Genomic DNA, 20,203 nt, shown 5'->3' on the forward strand with positions numbered 1-20,203 from the left:
CATTCTTCAAAAGCCTCCTTTTGAGAACATTAGGGAGATTTCTCTGCTTTCTTTATTCAAGAAGGTTGCCTTTCTGGTAGCAATTACTTCTGCCCGCAGAGTGTCTGAGTTGGAGGCTCTGTCCTGTCGTTCGCCTTATTTGGTGGTCCACAGAGATAAAGTGGTACTCCGCCCTAATCCATCTTTTCTTCCTAAGGTGGTGTCTAATTTTAATCTCAATGAAGACATTGTGTTGCCTTCTTTATGTCCTAAGCCTCAGCATCCCTGGGAAGTTGCCTTGTATTCTCTGAATGTGGTTCGGGCGATAAGGGTTTATCTGGCGGTAACTGAGTCTTTTAGAAAATCAGACTCTCTCTGTTCTTACCAAAGGACCCCAGAAAGGTTTGGCTGCTTCTGCTGCGACCATTTCCAGATGGATCAGGCAGACGGTTGTTCAGGCTTATTCACTCAAGGGTCAGGTTCCTTCTTTCCCTGTGAAGGCGCATTCTACTAGAGCGCTGAGTGCCTCTTGGGCTTTTCGCCATCAGACCTCCGTAATGCAAGTTTGTAAAGCAGTGACTTGGTCGTCTGTGCACACTTTTTCAAAATTCTACAAGGTAGATTTGTTGGCATTTTCGGATGCTTCCTTTGGCCGCAAGGTTTTGCAGGCTGCTGTTTCATAAGAGAATTGTTTGTTTCTCTTTTTTAGGATTTTTTTTTTTTCTTTCATGGGTGAGCTCCTGTTCCTGGTTGAGCTTCTTGTTACCTAGTTGGCTAAGTTTAGCCTTTGGAGTTTGTTTACTATCTGGTTGCGTTCTCCCCACCCCTCATGCCTACACTGCTTTGGGACGTCCCAATGGATAAGAAGTATGAGAGCTGTGTCTGTCAATGGACGATAGAGAAAACTGGATTTTTGTAAGAACTTGCCTTTAAAATCGTTTTTTCTCTTGAGTCCATTGAAAGATGCAGCATCCACCCCTCTGATATGGGGATGGTTTTGCCGTCTTTCACTGCTTGCAACAAAACTGTTTTTTACTGGAGCTATGCCTATAGGGACAGCCCCGTGGGCGTGGTGAATTGATTTTTTTTTCCTGCCTAGTACTACTCTGGTAGGGGGCAGCATGACCCAATGGATAAGAAATATGAGAGCTGCGTCTGTCAATGGACTCAAGAGAAAAGGATTTTAAGGAAAGTTCTTTCAAAAATCCAGTTTTCCTGACAGACTCCATGGCAGCATACGTTTGGGTAGTCCCGCCTCCACTCCTACCCTATAGGACCCCACTCCCATAAATCCTTGCTCCCTTTCAGCATTCGTGTTCTTTTTTTGTCCTCCTCCATGCACCTGTTTGGTGCCGAATTCCTACAAGTATGGTCGTTTTAAATGACGCAGGGTCATTGAGAGTCGGCAGGACCTGGTTTCCCAATAAGCCCTTGCTGCTGCGGGGTATGGGATGGGCAAGTTGAAGAGGAGCCGAGAAAATGCCTGGCAAAGCAGGCTAATTAAGGCATGGCCGATGACCCAGCTGCGGTAGGGGGCCTCATTGTATTGCCCCAACGCTGGATTGGATGTCCTGGTGTCTGGCTCTAAATGTGTCCCTGGTGTCTAGTGGGAAGGGTAAGTGTGTTTTTCCTTTCCTTATTGTTCTTTTATGTACCTGGTGGTCTAGCGTTCCATGGTGGTCCAGTGTGCGGCTCTCCGTTGCGTCCATACTCTTCCTGGTGGTCCGGGAGGCTCTGTGGACGCAGTGGAACGCTCTGCGTTCCATCTTCGGCGTCCTCGGTCGCTCTGCGCATGCGCGCCGGCTGACCGAGAACGAGGCTTGGCTCGCGCATGCGCAGTAGCGGCGATTGCCGATACTCGCGCATGCGCAGTACGCCGCGGCCGTGACGTCACGGCCGGCGCCGAATTTAAACGGCTGTCAGTTCCACAGGCGGTGGAACTGACTGTAGTATACGGCGGTCCCAAGAGCTGGCACTTCTTTCACAAGTGGTCATTGCTGCTTCCCTATGGATGCGTCACCTCTCCCCTGTGACCAGCCCTCTCTTAGCTCCTCCTCTAGGTCAGAACAGCCTAAGGGCACGCGGGAAGACCACCATGCTAACCCCCAGCATCACCGTTCTTCCTCCAAACACGGCTCTTCATCTAAGTCCAGATACCGTAGTAAAGACCGGTCACCTCCCAGGTCTTCACGCCAATCCAGCGAGACTAAGTGCTGGGGCTGTGGTATCCGTCTACTGGATGGTAGATCGCTGTGCGACTCCTGTTATTCCCGGGCAGCGGGTGAAAGGGGAAGCTCTGACCAACATCTTGAGTCCATGGTCAAACGCATAGTCAAGGACTCCCTGGCTGATTTCAATAGACGGCAATCCCCAGCGCCAGAGCCATCTGTATCTCCAGTTAGAGAGACCACTAGCGGAAGAGCACTTGAATCCTCTGAGCCTAGCCATCCCTCGGTATTCGAGTCTGATAGCGATTCGGATCAGGATGAACCAAATTTGGGATTCTCTTTTAATCTGGTCCCACCTTTAGTAAAGGCTGTAAGAGAAACTTTAAACTGGGAAGATCCAGTAGTCTCGGCTCCGAAGCAGAGAAAACTCTTTAAGCAGCTGAGCAAGGAGCGGCTGAATTTCCCATTCATTCCTGAATTAGGGGAAATCATAACGGAAGAATGGGGCAAGGTGGAGAAAAAGAATTCTATGGTTTCAAAATTGGCCAAGCTCTATCCATTCAAAGAAGAGGAAGTTAGACATCTGGAAACTCCTCCTCTGGTAGATGCGGCTGTCATGAGGCTAGTGAAGCATGTTACTTTGCCTCTTGAGGATACTGTTTCCTTCAAGGACCCTCTTGACAGAAAAATCGACACGGACCTGAAGCGTGTCTATCTTTCAGTTGGTGCTGCCTGTAAACCAGCCTTGGCCCTGGCTTCTCTGTCCAAAGCAATGGAAGTATGGGTGGATAATGTGGATGATTCCCTCAGAAGCTTCTCCGAAGATGCAGCTAAGAACTCTCCTATCCAAGAGTTGAAACTGGCCTCAGCTTTTCTGGGGGAGGCGTCTATTGATGTTATTCGCCTGTTAGCCCGGGGAATGCTATCTTCTGTTACGGCGAAGCGTGCACTTTGGTTGCGCCCTTGGTTGGCTGATCCTGCTTCTAAGCAGGTGTGGTGCCGCATTCCCTTTGAGGGTTCGTCCCTCTTTGGGAATAAGTTAGATAGCGCTATTTCCAAGGCTACTGGTGGTAAATCGGGCTTTCTCCCCCAGGATAGGCGTCTTCTGGGTCAAAAAAGGCCACCTCTTAGAAGACAAAATTCTGATCGTGCCAGGGAGGCACGTAGTTATAGGCCAGGAAGGGAGTTTGGGAGAAACTGGAAATCCAGGCAGTCTTCCTTTCGGAAAGGCCCCAAGAGCAATCCGTCTGGGGATAGAGATACGACGAAGTCCTTTTGAGATCGGGCCCGCTCAGGCCAGTTAGGTGGGAGGTCGTCTCTTTCACTTTCGACGGGTCTGGGCGGCCTCAATCCGGGATACTTGGGTCGTCAACACGGTCTCTGCAGGTCATTCTTGGACCTTCACCAGTATTCCCGGAGACAGATTTTTTCCTACCTCCCTTCCTCAGTCAGGCGACAAAAGAGAGATTCTCTTGTCTTACGTAGACTCGCTAGTCACTCAAGGAGCAGTGGTTCCAGTGCCAGAATCCGAAAGAGGATTCGGAGTGTATTCTCCTCTGTTCATGGTGCGCAAGAAGAGCGGTGCCTGGAGACCAGTGATAGATCTGACGCACTTGAATCGCTTCATCAAAGGAGAAAAATTCAAGATGGAGACTCTATTCTCCATTCAGCAAGCCGTTCAACCAGGAGATTGGATGGTCTCAGTAGACCTGAAGGATGCATATTTCCACGTGCCAGTGGCAACAGAGTTTCAACGATATCTGAGATTCTCGGTCGGCCAGCGTCATCTACAATTTGTATGTCTCCCCTTCGGGCTTTCCACGTCGCCTCGTACCTTTTCGAAGGTCTTATTAGCGGTGGTAGCCTTGATAAGGCTGAGAGAGGTCCGTCTTTATCATTACCTGGACGACCTCCTTCTTCTGGCCCAAGACAAGTCTGTCATCCTGGAACATCTAGGTCTGGTCATCTCGTCTCTAGAGAGGTTCGGCTGGATCCTGAACAGGGAAAAGAGCCATCTGATTCCCACTCAGTCCCTGGTCTTTTTGGGTGCGCTGTTCAACACCAAGAACAGTACCATCTCTCTGCCAGAAGAAAAGATTCCGGTAATCAGGGACAGAGTGTCTCTAGCTTTGTCAGCATCACGTCTCACAGCAAAACAATGCCTAAGGGTAATTGGCACCATGGTGTCGGCAGCCCCTATGGTGAAGTGGGCTCTCTGGAGGATGAGGCCTTTTCAGAGGGGTTTCCTTCAGCAGTGGAACGGAGTCAGCAATTCCCAACGAATTGTGATAACCGCAAAAATTAAGAGCTGGCTTCCGTGGTGGCTACAGCTGAGGAATTTGAGCAATTGTCACTCCATAGCCCCCATATCTTGGGTGATAGTGACATCAGACGCCAGCAACACCGGATGGGGCGGTCATTGCGGAACAGAGATGGCACAAGGGAAATGGGACTTTCGGTCTCGCCAGACGGTGTCCAACATCTTGGAACTACGAGCGGCCTTTCAAGTGTTACTAGCCTTCAGCCGCCTCATTCGGGGCACCTCAGTCATGCTGAGGTTAGACAACACGACTGCAGTAGCCTATGTGAGGAAACAAGGCGGAACTCGCAGCGCATCCCTGCTTCGGGAAGTAGAGCCAATAATGACCTGGGCTCAGGAAAACCTGGTCAATCTGTCGGCAGTTTACATACCAGGGGCTCAGAACAAACAAGCAGATTTCCTCTCGAGAACACAACTCAACAACAACGAGTGGTCTCTTCACGAGGATGTGTTCAGCTGGATCCTGTCCTTGAAGTTCATCCCAGAGGTGGATCTATTTGCCTCCTTCAACAACAGGAAGTTGCAGAAGTTTTACTCGAGGGACAGAGATCCCAGAGCATCCGGGGTGGATGCCCTGACAGATTGCTGGAGGTTTCACAAGGCTTATGCCTTTCCCCCAGTACCAGTCATCTTTCAATTCCTGCGGAGAGTCCAGATGGAGTCAGTCAAAGTGGTTGCAGTAATCCCGTTCTGGCCCAACAGACCGTGGTTTCCCCTACTGTTTCAACTGAGCTATCGCGACCCAGTCCCTCTTCCTCTCAGGGCGGATCTGCTGTCCCAGGGCTCCATCCTTCACCCATGCCCAGCCCGTCTGCACCTTCGGGTCTGGTTTTTGAAAGGGGAAGGCTGGAAGCGTTAGGATGTCCGGAAGTAGCCATACCAACTCTTTTGAGTGCTAGAAGACAAAGCACGAACAAAACCTATGAAAGGATTTGGGCTAGGTTTACTTCCTTCCTAGAGTCCAAAGGAAAGTCCTGGTCATCTCCTTCTGTGCAAGATATTCTTTCTTTTCTTCAATCGGGATTGGAGTTGCCTCTTTCAGTAAGCGCCCTACGAGTACAAGTCTCAGCCATATCTGCGTTCACAGGAATTTCCTGGGCTGCACATCCTTTGATCAGACAATTCTTCAAAGGGGCAGTAAGGCTAAGGCCACAGAAGAAGCTGAGATTCCCCAAGTGGGACATGCCTCTGGTCCTTGACTTCTTATCATCGGTTGGCTCAAGTCTTGAAAATCCTATATCATTGAAACATCTCACCCTCAAAACGGTCTTTCTGGTGGCCATCACATCTGCTAAAAGGGTGTCAGAAATCCAAAGTCTGGGAAGTAAGGAACCTTTTCTGACTTTTTTTCCGGATAGAGTTGTCCTCATTCCAATGCTGGGAGCAAGGCCTAAAGTCACGTCGGTCTTTCATGAGAACCAAGAAATTGTTCTCCCTACTTTCAATTCATCGGCCGAACCTCCGGAAGTCCATCCGCTGGATGTGGGCAACACGCTCAGACAGTACTTGGAAGCTACAGCCTCTGTCCGGAAGACGGATTATCTCTTCATCCTTTTGTCTGGGAAGAACAAAGGTTTGCGTGCCTCTTCAAGATCAATTGCCTCCTGGATAGTAGAGGCGATTCAGTGGGCTTATAGAGAGAAGGGCTTGGTTCCTCCTAAAGCGGTGACTGCGCATTCTACTCGTGGTGTCGCTACTTCTTGGGCAGCTTCAAGACATGTCGCTCCGGATGTGGTCTGCAGAGCAGCGTCTTGGTCGTCCATTCATACATTTATGACACATTATTGTGTTGAGCCGGCGGCTCTTTCTTCTGTTGGTTTTGGTGCTCAAGTGTTATCTGTTGCAGGTGTTAATTAAAATTTATCAGCATCTGCCCACCCAATTGTGTTTTGGCGAGTTATTTCCCAAACGTATGCTGCCATGGAGTCTGTCAGGAAAACGGAAAATTTATATCAAATACTTACCGTAATTTTCCTTTCCTGATGGACTCCATGGCAGCAGGAGTCCCCTCCCAGTTCCTGAGTAGGCTAGTTACAGAACACGAATGCTGAAAGGGAGCAAGGATTTATGGGAGTGGGGTCCTATAGGGTAGGAGTGGAGGCGGGACTACCCAAACGTATGCTGCCATGGAGTCCATCAGGAAAGGAAAATTACGGTAAGTATTTGATATAAATTTTCCGTTTTTTAGATGCTTGTGTAAGTGGGCCCTTTGATCTGCTTCATAATAAACGGGTCCATCAAAAGAGCGATTTGAAAAGTCTCTTACAGGTTGTTTATATGTTTTCTTTTGAAAGCAGTTGTAGCATTTGCAGTAAAGCCTATCATGCTATAGAGAGGGACAATTGCTGTCCGACTCTGATGAGCCTGGGCTAAAGCTCTGTAGTCAACAGGGAGCATAACTTTCTTCTTTAAAAAAAAAAAAAAAAATCTTTTTTTTTTTTTAATGTGGCTTACTTTTTGACTGAAGAACTATTTCTTATAAAAGGTGAATACACAAATAATTATTTGACATAGAGCACAGCCCCTCTTTCTCTACTGAATTGTGGATCCCACAGCATCAGCAGAGTATACATACATAGAAGTAGATTATCTAGCTCTAATTTTTTTTTTTTTTTTTTTTCTGGACCCTGCCCTGTTTTAGTAGTCAGTTGTCTAAATTAGTAAGTTTATAGCAGCATCATTGCTGTAAAGGATTATTTAACGGTGTATATCATGTAACTCCAAATGCATAGTCAATCTAAATAAGGTTTATGAAGCCTTTGGGTTGCATAAACAGCCTTTGACAATAGTTGTGGGAGGTGACACCTACCCAGATTTTTAAAGTTGGAATTTTGTTTGTCTTTATTCTAGAGTGGAACACTGCTTGGTGATCCAGACACTGTGGTGGATCTGGGCAACACTGAGGTGACTGAAGAGATCTTCCTGGAGTACCTGTCCTCACTGGGGGAATCTGGTTTCAGGTGGGGCTGAAAAGTGTTTTTGCAAGTAATGAGAGATGAAACCATATTTTGACCTTTCACCTGATCTGTCTCCTTCAGTTACAGAATATAGGAATTTACCTTCAAAATGTATTAGTTTGGGTTTATATTGGAGTAGAAACACCCATCTAGATTGTATGCTGTTTGTTCACACTTTACGCGCCTGTGTGTACAGGTACATTGTAAACCATGGGCTGCATTTTAGATCGGGGAAAAAAAACCCGCTGTACCGAGCTTCTTCAAGCTGCAGTGTGCAAGAGGCCTTACGGATATCCAAAATCATTTTATATTCAATGTTTACTATTTTACAATTTTTGTATCGGTTTTTTTTTTTTCTATGAAAGTTTTTCATTCATCTAGGTAATGGTATAGCTAGTATTAGTCACATTTTAACTGGACCTATTTTCGCAACTTGTCCAAGCCACTTTAAACTTTCCGTTTAAATTGGTATCTCAAATACCCCAGCATTTATATCCAAACCGTTAGCACCAACACCTTAATCCAACTACTATGAAAAGGCAGATTTGTCCAAGGACACCTCCTAGGTTATTTATCTCTACAAAAAAAAGTGTTTTAGTAGCGGTGTCCCTAGCATTTTCAAAAGGAGGTCTGAATGGTTGCAGTTGCAGCCTCCATATTGTCTCTCAGCCTGACTATTTTTTTATTTTAAGCTGTCCAAAACATTACATGGTGGTCAGTCTTGCATACGCCTCTGAATAATCTCTCTACCTGTATTAGTTTATTAAAATGTAAGCTCAGCAAAAACTTTTCTCAGTTTGGAATAGTGCAGAAAGGAGTTCGAATTTGTCAGTTTTCACTGCTCTCTCTAGCCTATCCACGTAGCTATCACCAAAGGGTGGATCATTGTATACTGACATGAAGTGAAACAGTGAGTATTCAGTTATCTGTTCACCTGGTTCATCATGGCAACCTACGTAAATATCTCTCAGACCAGGAAGGAAAATATTGCAACAAAACCCATTTATTGTGACGTAACAGAAGTTGAGGAATGCTCTACTATGGAACCTCCAAATTTGACTGTCAACAAGCAAGCCAAATCTTTTCTGTAGTGCATAATGACTATGCTCAGTAAAGGGGTTTTGCAGAAGATATTCTTACACACTGGGTCTGCCTGCCAGGGATTAAGCCAAATAGCCCTTCTAGGCATCCCATCCTAAATCATGGCCCTAGTGGAATACATAATGACCTCTTCCAATGATTCTGCTGCAAAATTCCCCTGCGAGGTACAGTTCTTGTAATGCAGGGATGGTCCTTTCTGTCACAATGCTAGGACATTTGGCTGAACTGCACGTTGCGTCTACTGCTATGAACGTTCTTTTGAGATCCATATATCGATTTGACTGGCCAGAACATCATGGAATGTAACTGCATCTTCTGTGGGAAGCATGACATGCCTTTCAAGCCTCATAAGAGAGGCATGTGCAAGAGGAGTGGAAGCAAGAGAATTTTTTTTTCAATTCTTTCAGAGGATAGAGCTTGTTTGCCCTATTATTTTCTGTCTCTTGTTACCCCCAGTTCCAACTTTTCAATATATGGAATAGTAACGGTTTTAAATTGTTTAGTAAACTGTTAGTTATAAAAAACCAATGAGCTACCAAAATTATGATGGAAGAAAAGGGAGGGACTGAAGTAAAAAAACGACCAGATGACCCTATAAAACAGCAATCAATCCCTATAGTGTCTCCACATATAAATCAATAAAGGTACAATAATGGATAGGCGCTATCACAAAGAGGTCTACATCTGTGTACTAGCACTGATAAAGTGAAATAAAAAAAGTGATATATATATATATATATATAGAGAGAGAGAGAGAGAGACGTAATATACAAACTAAAATTCACATTAATATATCACACCTGTGCTAAAGTGCATAAAATATTGTGAAGCAATAAAAATGAATCAAAAATCTTTTAATGAGAATCATGCTGAGTGTAGATTAAAGTTCATTAAAAAAACGTGCATAACAAATACAATGCAGAAATGCGTTTCAAATTAGGACTAAACAAAAGTATCCTCCAAAATCTATGTGCAAAAATAGCTTGAACCACATTTCTGCATTGTATTTATTATGCACATTTTTCATATGACTTTTTATCTACACTCAGCATGATTTTTGATTCATATTTATTGCTTCAAAATATTTTATGTACTTTTGCACAGGTGTGATATATCATTGTGATTTTTAGTTTATATAAAGATTTATATATATTTTATCACTTTGCACTTTTTTGATTTTCACTTTATCAGTGCTAGTACACAGATGTAGACCTCTTTGTGATAGCGCCTATCCATTATTGTACCTTTTTTTTTTTTTTTTTTTTTTTTAACTTGTTTAGGAAATATTTTCTAACTCTGCGTGGAACTTCTTCAGATTTCTGCCAAGCTATGGCTTCCTTAACCACCATAACAAAAGACCTCTTCATTGCATTGCTCGAGCATATGCAGAAGCAACCAGAGAGCTTGACCACCATCTTGGACAAAGAAAAAAAAGAGAATAGCAGAAGAAAATACCCACAGAGGGGGAAGTTGGCACAATTGTAAACCATTGTAAATGGGTTTTCTCATTCCTGTAATTGCTACATCTGCAAGTGAGCGTACTTTTTGAAACACAGACTGACTTGCCAGATCACCTAGTGAAAATAAGGGGGAAGTGCCTAAAGAGAACTAATGCAGCCACCACATTTAAGAATTGGTAAGCTGCAATATAATGTTTGCTTTTAGATTTTAACTGAAAAAAACTGAGGAACTAGCTTTCCCCTACTTTGAGTGTTTATCCATGCTGTCTTTTCTTTGGGGTTTTTCCCCTCACTTCCTGTTACCGATGAGAACAGTACACACTGATGGAGCTTTTAACATTTTCCCTACACTGAACAAAATGGGGAAAAAAAATTAAAAGGTAAACTAGTGAGCTTAAAGTATATGTTTGCTTTTGTACTAAAAACCCTATGTGTGCCCCAACCACCCTCCTAACTAGTATGCCTCCAGTCAGAACTCCGATGCACCACCGACCTGTCCTTGCTGCCCAGCCCTCTTCCAGCCAGGCAGCGTCCCTGCAGGTTTTATAGCGATGAACATGGGAGAACTTTGTTGGGCTGGCCGGAGGAGGGCATCTGAGGTCTGTTTGGGAGCATACTAGATAGGAGAGGAGGTGGGAAAACTTGTACAGTAAAAAATTAACTTTACTGTAAAGGACCGTGCTTCTGGAAAACATTGTATTCTGATATCTGTATGTGGCTAATACATGCAGTGAATAATGTAGAATTCCCTTTTTTAGTATTTCTGCATGTCAAGCTGTCCAGTATATATGGCCTTGAAATTAAATGATAGTGACAGGGTTTGGTACAAACTATAACAATGACAGAAGGGCTTAAGTTGAAGCAAAAACATTTTGAGCCTGTGCAAACAGGTATGTGTTAGAGCCGGTTCACATACAGGCGACCCGACTTCCCGGGGCAACCTGTGAAGTCGCGGTGCACAGCTCGCACTGCGACCTCGGAGCGGCATGCACGGACTTCATATCATTGAAGTCACTGCAGGTGGCTCCAGGTCGCCCCAAAGTAGTACAGGACCCTTTTTCTAAGTCGGAGCGACTATTAGAACGGGTCCTGTGCTACTCTATGGCAGGCGACTTGTCAGGCGACCAGGTCGCCTGACAAGTCGTCCCAGTGTGAACGGGGTCTAAATGTCAGAATATATTCCAACCATCCCCCCCTTTCCCCAACCCTGTTTTCCCTGAGCTAAGGAAGGATATTGCCAGAGTGTTAAGTTTACTATATAAACACCCAGTCCTGTTTTTAATGAAAAATGTAATTTTTGGTGGCTTCCAGACAGATGTAATTTCCTGTGTTTTCTTCTTTCTTTCACCACAGTGGGGAATCGTACAACTTGTTTGATCACAACTGTAATACCTTCTCGAATGAAGTTGCTCAATTCCTAACTGGGAGGAAAATCCCCTCTTACATAACAGAACTGCCATCTGAGGTCCTGTCTACGTAAGTGTTTTCTTTGTCCCTAGTATATGAGACCTAATATGTAGATCCGGTTATTTGATGCTCCAGAATAACTATGGTTATCTGAAAAGGAATTATTTACTTAGGTTATAATTTTATTTCTATTATCTCAACAATAACAATTCCAATTTCCAAGTTGCTTACCAAGGGGGTTTGCTTTCTCTACAAAAGTGGTACAAAGTTAAAAGTTCCATCTGCAAAATTCATATTCAACAGCTTATTCACTGTCATAATTAAGGCACTACATAAATGAAGGCACTACATAAATGAAAGAAGGATGTCTAGGCAGCTCTCAGAGGTAAACAAAATCCAAACATTTAGCTCTCAACTGAAAAAAAGGATTTTTTTTGTTTATTGACGGACACAGTTCTTCATCTTCATGACTGTAGGGTTATACTGCCCCTACAGGAGTAGGACTCTAGGCAGAGATAAAAGCTTGAGCACGCCTATGTGGCAGTCCCTGGGGGTATACTCCCACTTCCTGCTATAGGTATACAGTTTTTTTTTTTTTTTTTTGTTTTTTTCTGCCTAGTCAGGAGTAAGGACCTAGTTCCTTGCTGGGATCTCTTTTCTTTTTAAATGGAATTTTTTTTCCTCCCTTTTTATTATTTTGTTTCTGTGAGAATCTACAACCAAGTGCTGGACTGGGCAACAAACTGGATAATCTAGATCATTGGGGTCCCCCCAGTCTGGCCAGTGAGCACGTGCAGACCGCAGCTCTGCACTACGGCCATAACATAGCCCCACTGAATGGGGTCTGGCCTGCAATTTAAACGTCACGCGAGGGCGCATATGAACTGGCTGCGGCCTGAGTCGGTGTTTCCTCCTGGCCTACAGCACCCACATTACAATGGAGCGGTGTCCTGTCCAGGACAGTGCCCACCCTGTTTTCGGTTTCGTAAGTAGCTGCCCCCCCCCTACACCCCCTGGAGGCTTTTGGGGCAGACCGGAGCCCCTCCCTGAAATGATCGGACCCCCGGCTCCCCTCCCTCCCAGTTTGTGGGGGGGGGGGGAGTGTGCCACCGGCGACCGAACAATTGCTGCTCGATTGGGGCATGGGCCTGATGGGGGCGCCTGCCAGGGCCCCCCTTTCTATTGGGATAGTTTTTACCACCCTGGGAGCCGCGTGGCACTGCTGGCTGTGTGCTGACCGGTGGTGGTGAGTTTCTTGTGGGGTTTTCTCTCCCTCCTTTCTGCTATGACAGCGGTATTGCTGTGCTGGACCTTGTTGTGCCGACAGCGCGGTGGGGTGTCCCTTGCAGTGTTTTTACACTTTTTCGGGTTTTTTTTTTTTTGTATGGGTTCCCCTCTCCTTGTCCTTGGTGATCAAAGTGGACTTAGTCCTGGGTAAACGGGCTAGCAAAAAGCGTCCCTCGCCTTCACCTGCTTCCTCTGTCTCCTCAGATTCAGAGTCTGATTCGGCCGTCGCAGATGCCAGTTACCCTTCGGGGTCTCTGTCCATGCACCCTGCATGTTTAGATAGTGAGGATGATTCCTCTGTTCCTCTTGCCGCACATGAAAAGGTGCTAGTGGATGCACTGATTGTATCGTGCGGGAAACCTTACATATGGAAGATGCGACCAACACAGCATCTGAGGCGTGGGTCACCTTTGGCACCCACAGGTCCTCCAAAGCAGCGAAGGGGTTCCCCTTTCCTGCCTTCTTTGACAATGTTGTCTCTGAACAGTGGGGGTCCCCAAAATACACCTTTGCAATCCGTAAAGCGTTTTGCAATGCGATACCCTTATGAGGAGTCCCTCTTTAAAAAATGGACGTTACCTAGCTGCCAGGGGGGCAGAGACTCAGGAAAGGTTAGACAGGTAGTGGTAGTAGGACTCAATTATTAAGAAGACAGAGAGGGCTATCTGTCAAAAACGACCGTGAGCGCCGAACAGTATGTTGTTTACTGGGCGCTCGGGTTCGACACGTTGCGGATCGGATAGACGGATTGTTGGGCGGGGCTGGGGATGGTGCATGTAGGCACTAATAACAAAGTAAGAAGGTTTAGGATCCTAAAAAATTATTTCATGGATTTAAGGAATAGATGAGGAAAAGGACCTCCCAGGGTGGTTTTCTCTGAAATACTGCCTGTACCTCGAGCCACATCAGAGAGGCAGAAGGAGCTTAGGGAGCTGAGGAACTGGTGTAGAAGGAGGGGGTTGGGTTCCTGGAGAACTTGGGCTGACTTCCAGTCGGTTACCGACTCTTTAAGGATGGGCTGTATCTTAATGGGGATGGTACAGCTCTATTGGGAAGAAAGATGGCCTCAAAGTTGGAGGGGGTTTTAAACTAGATGTTGGGGGGTGGAGGGGGTTTTAAACTAGGTGTTAGGGGGGGGAGCAGGGGGCTCAGAAGTAGTGTCAGTTAATAGTGAACAAAGGACAGAAGCTACTATGGGGGGGCAGCAGTGACTATATAACCGTAACGACAACTACTGGGGGGAATGAGCGGACAATCGACAAACCAAGTAGGAATAAACGTAGTAATAAATCGGTATCAACTCCAACATCACTAAGAGGGGTATGCACAAATGCCAGGAGCCTAGCAAACAAAATGGAGGACTTGGAACTTTTATTTTCAATGATTTTTATTGAATGTTTTGTGGAGAAGCACATCAAAGGTACAAAAATGAACACCGTTTAACATAGGCATATCAGTCCCAATTATCCCACCGCAATTACAGAATAAAAAGTAGAAAAAAAACAAGCAGCGTAAGCCACTATGCTCCTGGAAAGAGTGAAAAGTCTGTAAACTGTTTAACATGAAACAGGGTAACCTCAACCAAAAACAAGTATTAGTGAATACAAGCAACAAATTACCACGAGCAATAGGGGCTAGAAATGTGGAAAATAATAAAAAAAACACAATATCAGCCACCTATTCGGCCCATCCCAGCTCCAGGGCAGCTAATGTAAGCTCACTTAGGTATCGTAATTGGGAATGCTCAATTGGGCTTTTGTGACACATCAATGAAGTCAAAGAGATAGAAGTAAAGAATAGCAGGAGAGAAGAAAGGGAAGAAGTAGAAGGAAGAGTAGGACCCAGCCCCCGCTAATCACTACCAGTAAGATAGCGGAGCCACGGCTCCCACATTTTATCAAACCGTTTCATTTTATCATTCAGCATGGCCAACATACGTTCATTGAGCATAATCCAGGTAAGCTTATGGCGGAGCTGCTCGAACGGCAGGACCGGAGACCTCCAAGATCGTGCTATCGTTATTTTCGCAGCCATGAAAATAAATGTAATAAGCCTTCTCTGCGCCCTCGTGGCGGTATCCACCTTCAATGTCTGTCTTGTCCGAATACCCCTATGATCGCAAAAGTCCGCTATTCCTATGAGCCCCTTGTTTGTCCACCACATGAAAGATCTGGGGGAGAGACCCGGGGAGAACCCGCTATTGTTGAGCACAGGAGCTAGGGGGGTGTGGAGCGATTTAAAGTTGTGAGCCCTAGACAACCTATCCTAAATAGCCAAAGAATGGAATAGGGCCGGGCATAATATGGGGGGGGCGCTCTTTAGGCAGGATGATCCGACTTGTGGTTCGACTTGCACTCGGAGGATCTTGAGGGGGAGCTCTGCACCCCCCCACCCCAAAGCACCTTGTCCCCATGTTGATGAGGTGGTTGTGGTGTTCTGCGGGCAGGGGGCTTATCGGAATCTGGACGCCCCCTGTAACAAGGGGGCGCCCCAGATCCCGGTCCATTTTGAGAAGTCCTTTATTAAAAATCTTCCTCTGGTCTTCTTCTTCCTCTTATCTTCCTCCCACAATTTCATTGGTGATTACGCCGACTCCAGTCTATGCAGCTTGCTATATAGCCATTAGGGCCGTGGCCTCCCGGTGACATCACCCGGAGGCCCCGCCCCCTTATGCCACCACATACGGGGCGGGCCCTCGAGTGACGTCACCGGGAGGCCACGCCCCTAATGGCTATATAACAAGCTGCATAGACTGAAGCCGGCATAATCACCGCAGACATAGTCGGAGGAGGACCGGAGGAAGGAGAAGACCAGAGGAAGATTTTTAATAAGGACTTCTCAAAACGTCTCCTGTCATTATTTACATACACTGCCTTTTATGGGGTGAATGGTTAGGGGTACAATGTACCCCATACCCATTCACATAGGAAGGGGGTCAGGGATCTGGGAGACCCCCTTGTTACAGGGGGTGTCCAGATTCCGATAAGCCCCCTGCCCGCAGACCCCCACAACCACTGCCCAGGGTTGTCGGGAAGAGGCCCTTCTCCTCATCTACATGGGGAAAATGTGCTTTGGGGTGGGGGGTGCAGAGCTCCCCCTGCCCCAAAGTACCCACCCCCCCATGTTGAAGGCGAGTGGCCTGGTATGGTCCGGGGGGGTGGGGCAGCTCGCTCATCTCCCCTCCCCTTTCCTGACCTGCCGGGTTGCATGCTCGGATAAGGGCCTGGTTTGGAACCTAGGGGGGGACCCCAACGCCGTGTTTTTTTTTTTTTTTCTTTTTTTTGTCCCCCCCTATTTCGGCATGGAGTTCCCCTCAAGATCCTCCAGAGCGCAAGTCGCACCACAAGTTGGATCATTCTGATCCGACTTGTGATGTGACTTCCATTCAAATCAGTAGGCTCCCATAGGGAACCATTGATTTTCACATAAAAAAAAAAAAAAAAACAAACATATAAAGTGGCTTAACGCTGTATAAGCAACGTTAATCAGCCTTTAGCAGTGTCAGATGTTTTTAACAGCTGACGCTGGTCATCAGAACGCACAGGCCCTGTGGTTTTTTTTTTGCAGCTTAAAAACGCCTATGCCACTTAGAGCTCCTAAAAGCCTGTGTGTGCATGAGGCCATAGAATAACATGGAGGGACGTTTTTAAGCTGCAAAAAAAAAAAACGTCTGAAGCTCCTAAAAGCAGCTGCAAAAACGCCCTGTGTGCATGTGGCCTTAATGTAGAGAAATATAAGGTATTGCGCTTGGGGGCTAAAAACATAAATGCAAATTATGCTCTAGGAGGGGAACCTCTGGGGGTTCTAGTAGAAGATAGACTAAGCAAAAGCATGCAATGTCAAGCTGCAGCTGCCAAAGCCGGCATAATTATTAGCATGCATAAGGAAGGGGATATATAATTATTATTATTATTATTATTATACAGGATTTGTATAGCGCCAACAGTTTGCGCAGCGCTTAACAAAATGAAGGCAGACATTACAGTTACAATACAATTTGGAACAAGAGGAATCAGAGGGCCCTGCTCGTTAATTCCTTTATAAGCTATAATCCTGCCACTTTATAAAACCCTGGTTTGCCCACATCTGGAATATTCTGTCCAGTTCTGGTCGCCAATCCTCAGAAGGGATGTGCTGGAACTGGAGAGAGTCCAAAGAAGGGCAACTAAACGAATTAGGGGATTGGAGGATCTTCATTACGAGGAGCGATTTACAAGCACTTATTCTCCCTGGCGAGGAGACGCCTGAGAGGGGACATGATAACGCTATACAAATACCTCAGTGGTCATCCCAGCATAGGTAAAAAAGGATTTAGTCTCAAGGAGTGTGAGGACACGTGGCCACACAATGAGATTAGAGGAGAGGCGGTTTAAGGAGACCTTAAGCTGCGTAAGGGGTTTTTCACTGTAAGGGCGATGAGAATGTGGAACTCTCTTCCACAATTGGTGGTAGCTGCGGGGAGTATGGGAAATTATCATCTCACTGACACACACACACCTGCACAGGTTAAACTGGATGGACAGTTGCCTTTATTCAACCTCAACTACTATGTAACTATAATAAATAAAATGCAGCGCTTAATAAATAAACTCTCAATAGAGTCCATATAGTGTTTGAACACACAGAGTAGAATTGGTCCACGTTCTTGACACCTTAGTATGTGACAGCAGGAAGACACTTGGTGAACAGAAAGGTCATGCACCTCCACCACATGAATTTGCAAGCCTCTAACCAGAATGTATAGATCACTGCTCTCACAGTGATCTAAAGAGCCTTCAAATTCCAAAAGAAATCTTTTTTGGGGGACACCCGGCTCCATATCCTCACAAAGGGCTGAATGGTGCAGTGTGTTTAATCCTTACAGGCATCCAATGCGGTAAGTGGTACCATAAGAATAGAAAAGACCGATGGTGCAGTACGTTTCAAAACCTATACTTTTATTAAAAGTGATGCACTCACCATACACGAGTCTTAAATCCGCTTTAAAAACAGCTCAAAAAGCTCCGGATCTCCAATGTAGTTGTAATCTGCGCTGGACTCTTCCATACCATGGCATAATGGAAGCACTGCCACTTTAGATGCCTTTACTTTTTTTTTTCTATTTTTGCAGCTCAGATTTTGCACTGATTTAACTATGTTCTCTGAGATCCCGTGGTTGCATCTGCTTGTGATATTATGTAACCATACTTTTCTACTTTTTCATATTTTGGTTATGTTCTTGGTTTTACTTGTTCTTAAAACCCAATAAAAAAACGTATTAAAAAGCTCCGGATCAGTATAACAAAGCCACCGCAGCGGCAACGGACATCCTCCGGCTTGTAATGTCAAATGCAGGGCGGAGGACATCACAAGCCCGGAGGATGTCCGTTGCAGTTTGTAACTATGATTTGGGTCCGTTAACCCTTCCTTTAGCGGGCCTGTTTTCTATGTTGTCGCCCCCTCAATCTGGGACATCCCATGGTCTATAATTTGCTGTTCTGTACTGTATGATGATCTTGGAGTACAGTAAAGAACACAAGTCCACCCTCGTCCTCTTTCTTCATAATGCATGCTACCTAACTGGAATCCCATGGAATTACCAGGGTTATTTAAGGATGCACTGGGGGCATTCTCGGCAAAGCTTTTGCCAGTGTCCAATTCCCTTAACCACTTCTGGACCCAAAGGTTCTACCCCCTTAATGACCAGGCCATTTTTTTTTTTTTTTTTGCAATACGGCACTGCATTACTTTGACAGTTGCGTGGTCGTGCAACGCTGTACCCAAATTAAAATGCATGTCCTTTTTTCGCACAAATAGAGACCGAACAACATGCTGCAGTCAAAAATCCCTGTATAACCTAAGAAAACCCTGCCGAAATGGAAATGTAGATTTATAGAATATTGTGTACATTCTTGATATGGCCATCAAGGCTCCCTTTTGAATTTGTTACTTTATACCATCCTAGCCCATGATTACACCATGTTATTGATATTGCAGATCTGCTGTCCTCAGATTTCTGTCTTCTAAATGCAGATAAACTGTTTCTGCTTTATTTCTTACATTTGTTTTTCTTTTTCAGGCCCTTTGGACAAGCACTCCGCCCTTTCTTGGATTCCATTCAAATTCAGCCACCTGGGGGTAACAATTTTAACAGGCAAAGTGGTCCAAGTTAATGGAGCAGAAATAGCTTCAGCGTGGGCAGTGCCCCACTTTTTAACTTAAAATATTTTTATCACCTGTTTTAGACCCATACATATTCTTTGTTTCATTCCATTTACCTTTTTATTGCAAGGACCTGAAACCGTACTAAGAAGGCTTGTGGTTTTTCGATCTTATCACAAAAAGCGTTTTCCACTTTAACTGAATAGAAATGTTCCCTTCTTGAGACCCTTCGGTTAGGTATCTCTGAAGTATGCACACCTGCTTTAAGTCAATAGCAGGACCCTGACATTGCTGCTTTTGGGCATGTCCATGAGCCATTGTATCTGAATGGACAAGCTGCTATACCTGTATTCACCTGCTGTATGATCTCTAGGATTGTATACCTTCAAAACTAGGGGGTGAGGGAGGTGTCTGAAGCAGTTAAAGTGGATAACCCCTTTCAGATATTTGTGTCTGTTCCCTACTAAGAATTGAAAGTATTTTTTATTTTATTTTCATATATAACTGGCCAGACTAACTTAAAGAATAATTTATGTTCTGAAAAGTATGTACTGTTTGTTACCTCTTCTATAGTGTTACAATCATCTGTATGCCTTCACTAGATTGTAAAAAATGAGCGCAAACTACTACTAATCTTGTTCTTGTAATGGTTGTAAACATGAGATAAGTAACTGGTTTATATCGGTTATCTGACCTAGCCCAAATAGTACAGCTGTAAATATTACATGTGTAATGTAAGCCTACACCTAATGCAGTGACCGTATACCACATGCAGTATAAAGGTTGCCATGGGCGGTGGTGTTCTTAAAAGCATAGTGTTTGAACTTTGCACCTCCTTTGTTGAGTAATTTAAAGTACTTCAAAACAGTGCTTTAGGCTGTTTTTTTGTCTGTACCAAGGTTGTTTTTCTGCAGGTTAACCTTTATCCTGTTATCTTGTTCACTGGCTCGGATTCATTGGCCAGAAGCTTTACCATAGTTTTTTGATATTGCTTTTCTTTGGATGTCCATACATAGACAGATCTAAAAGGCTAAGAAATTCTGCTCTTCCCCAAAATACAGTGACTTGAAAAAGTATTTATACCCCTTAAAGCGGAGTTCCACCCAAAAGTGGAACTTCCACTTATCTGTTTGCTCCCTGCCCTCCGGTACCACATTCGGCACCTTTCGGGGGGGGGGGGGGGGGGGAGCGGGTACCTGTTTTTGACAGATACCCGTCCCTATTTCCGGTGGAGCTGCAGCGAAGTATGTCATAAGCCTGGCTCCCTTCTGCTTCGGCCGGCGCAGCACCATCCCGAATGTGCAGTACGGAAACCGACTGTGAAGCCGCAAGGCTTCACTGCTGCGCTTTTTCTGGCAATGGCGACGGCAGCACCCGACAGCC

At 45.3% G+C, this 20,203-nt stretch overlaps 1 protein-coding gene across 1 annotated transcript in view; it reads left to right on the top strand.

Annotated features, from left to right (window-relative positions):
- The window catches only part of DESI1 (desumoylating isopeptidase 1), a 43,448-nt gene extending 24,183 nt beyond the window's left edge, over nucleotides 1-19,265 (top strand). The window contains exons 3-5 of the mRNA XM_082265117.1: nucleotides 7,318-7,427; nucleotides 11,339-11,461; nucleotides 18,738-19,265. Of these exons, the coding sequence (XP_082121243.1) occupies nucleotides 7,318-7,427; nucleotides 11,339-11,461; nucleotides 18,738-18,831 (327 nt within the window). The 3' untranslated portion in view covers nucleotides 18,832-19,265. The remainder of the gene's footprint in view (nucleotides 1-7,317; nucleotides 7,428-11,338; nucleotides 11,462-18,737) is intronic.
- Nucleotides 19,266-20,203: the final 938 nt, after the last annotated feature.

This window comes from Pelophylax lessonae (genome assembly GCF_965119305.1).
Source record: "Pelophylax lessonae genome assembly, chromosome: 8".
Lineage (NCBI taxonomy): Eukaryota > Metazoa > Chordata > Amphibia > Anura > Ranidae > Pelophylax > Pelophylax lessonae.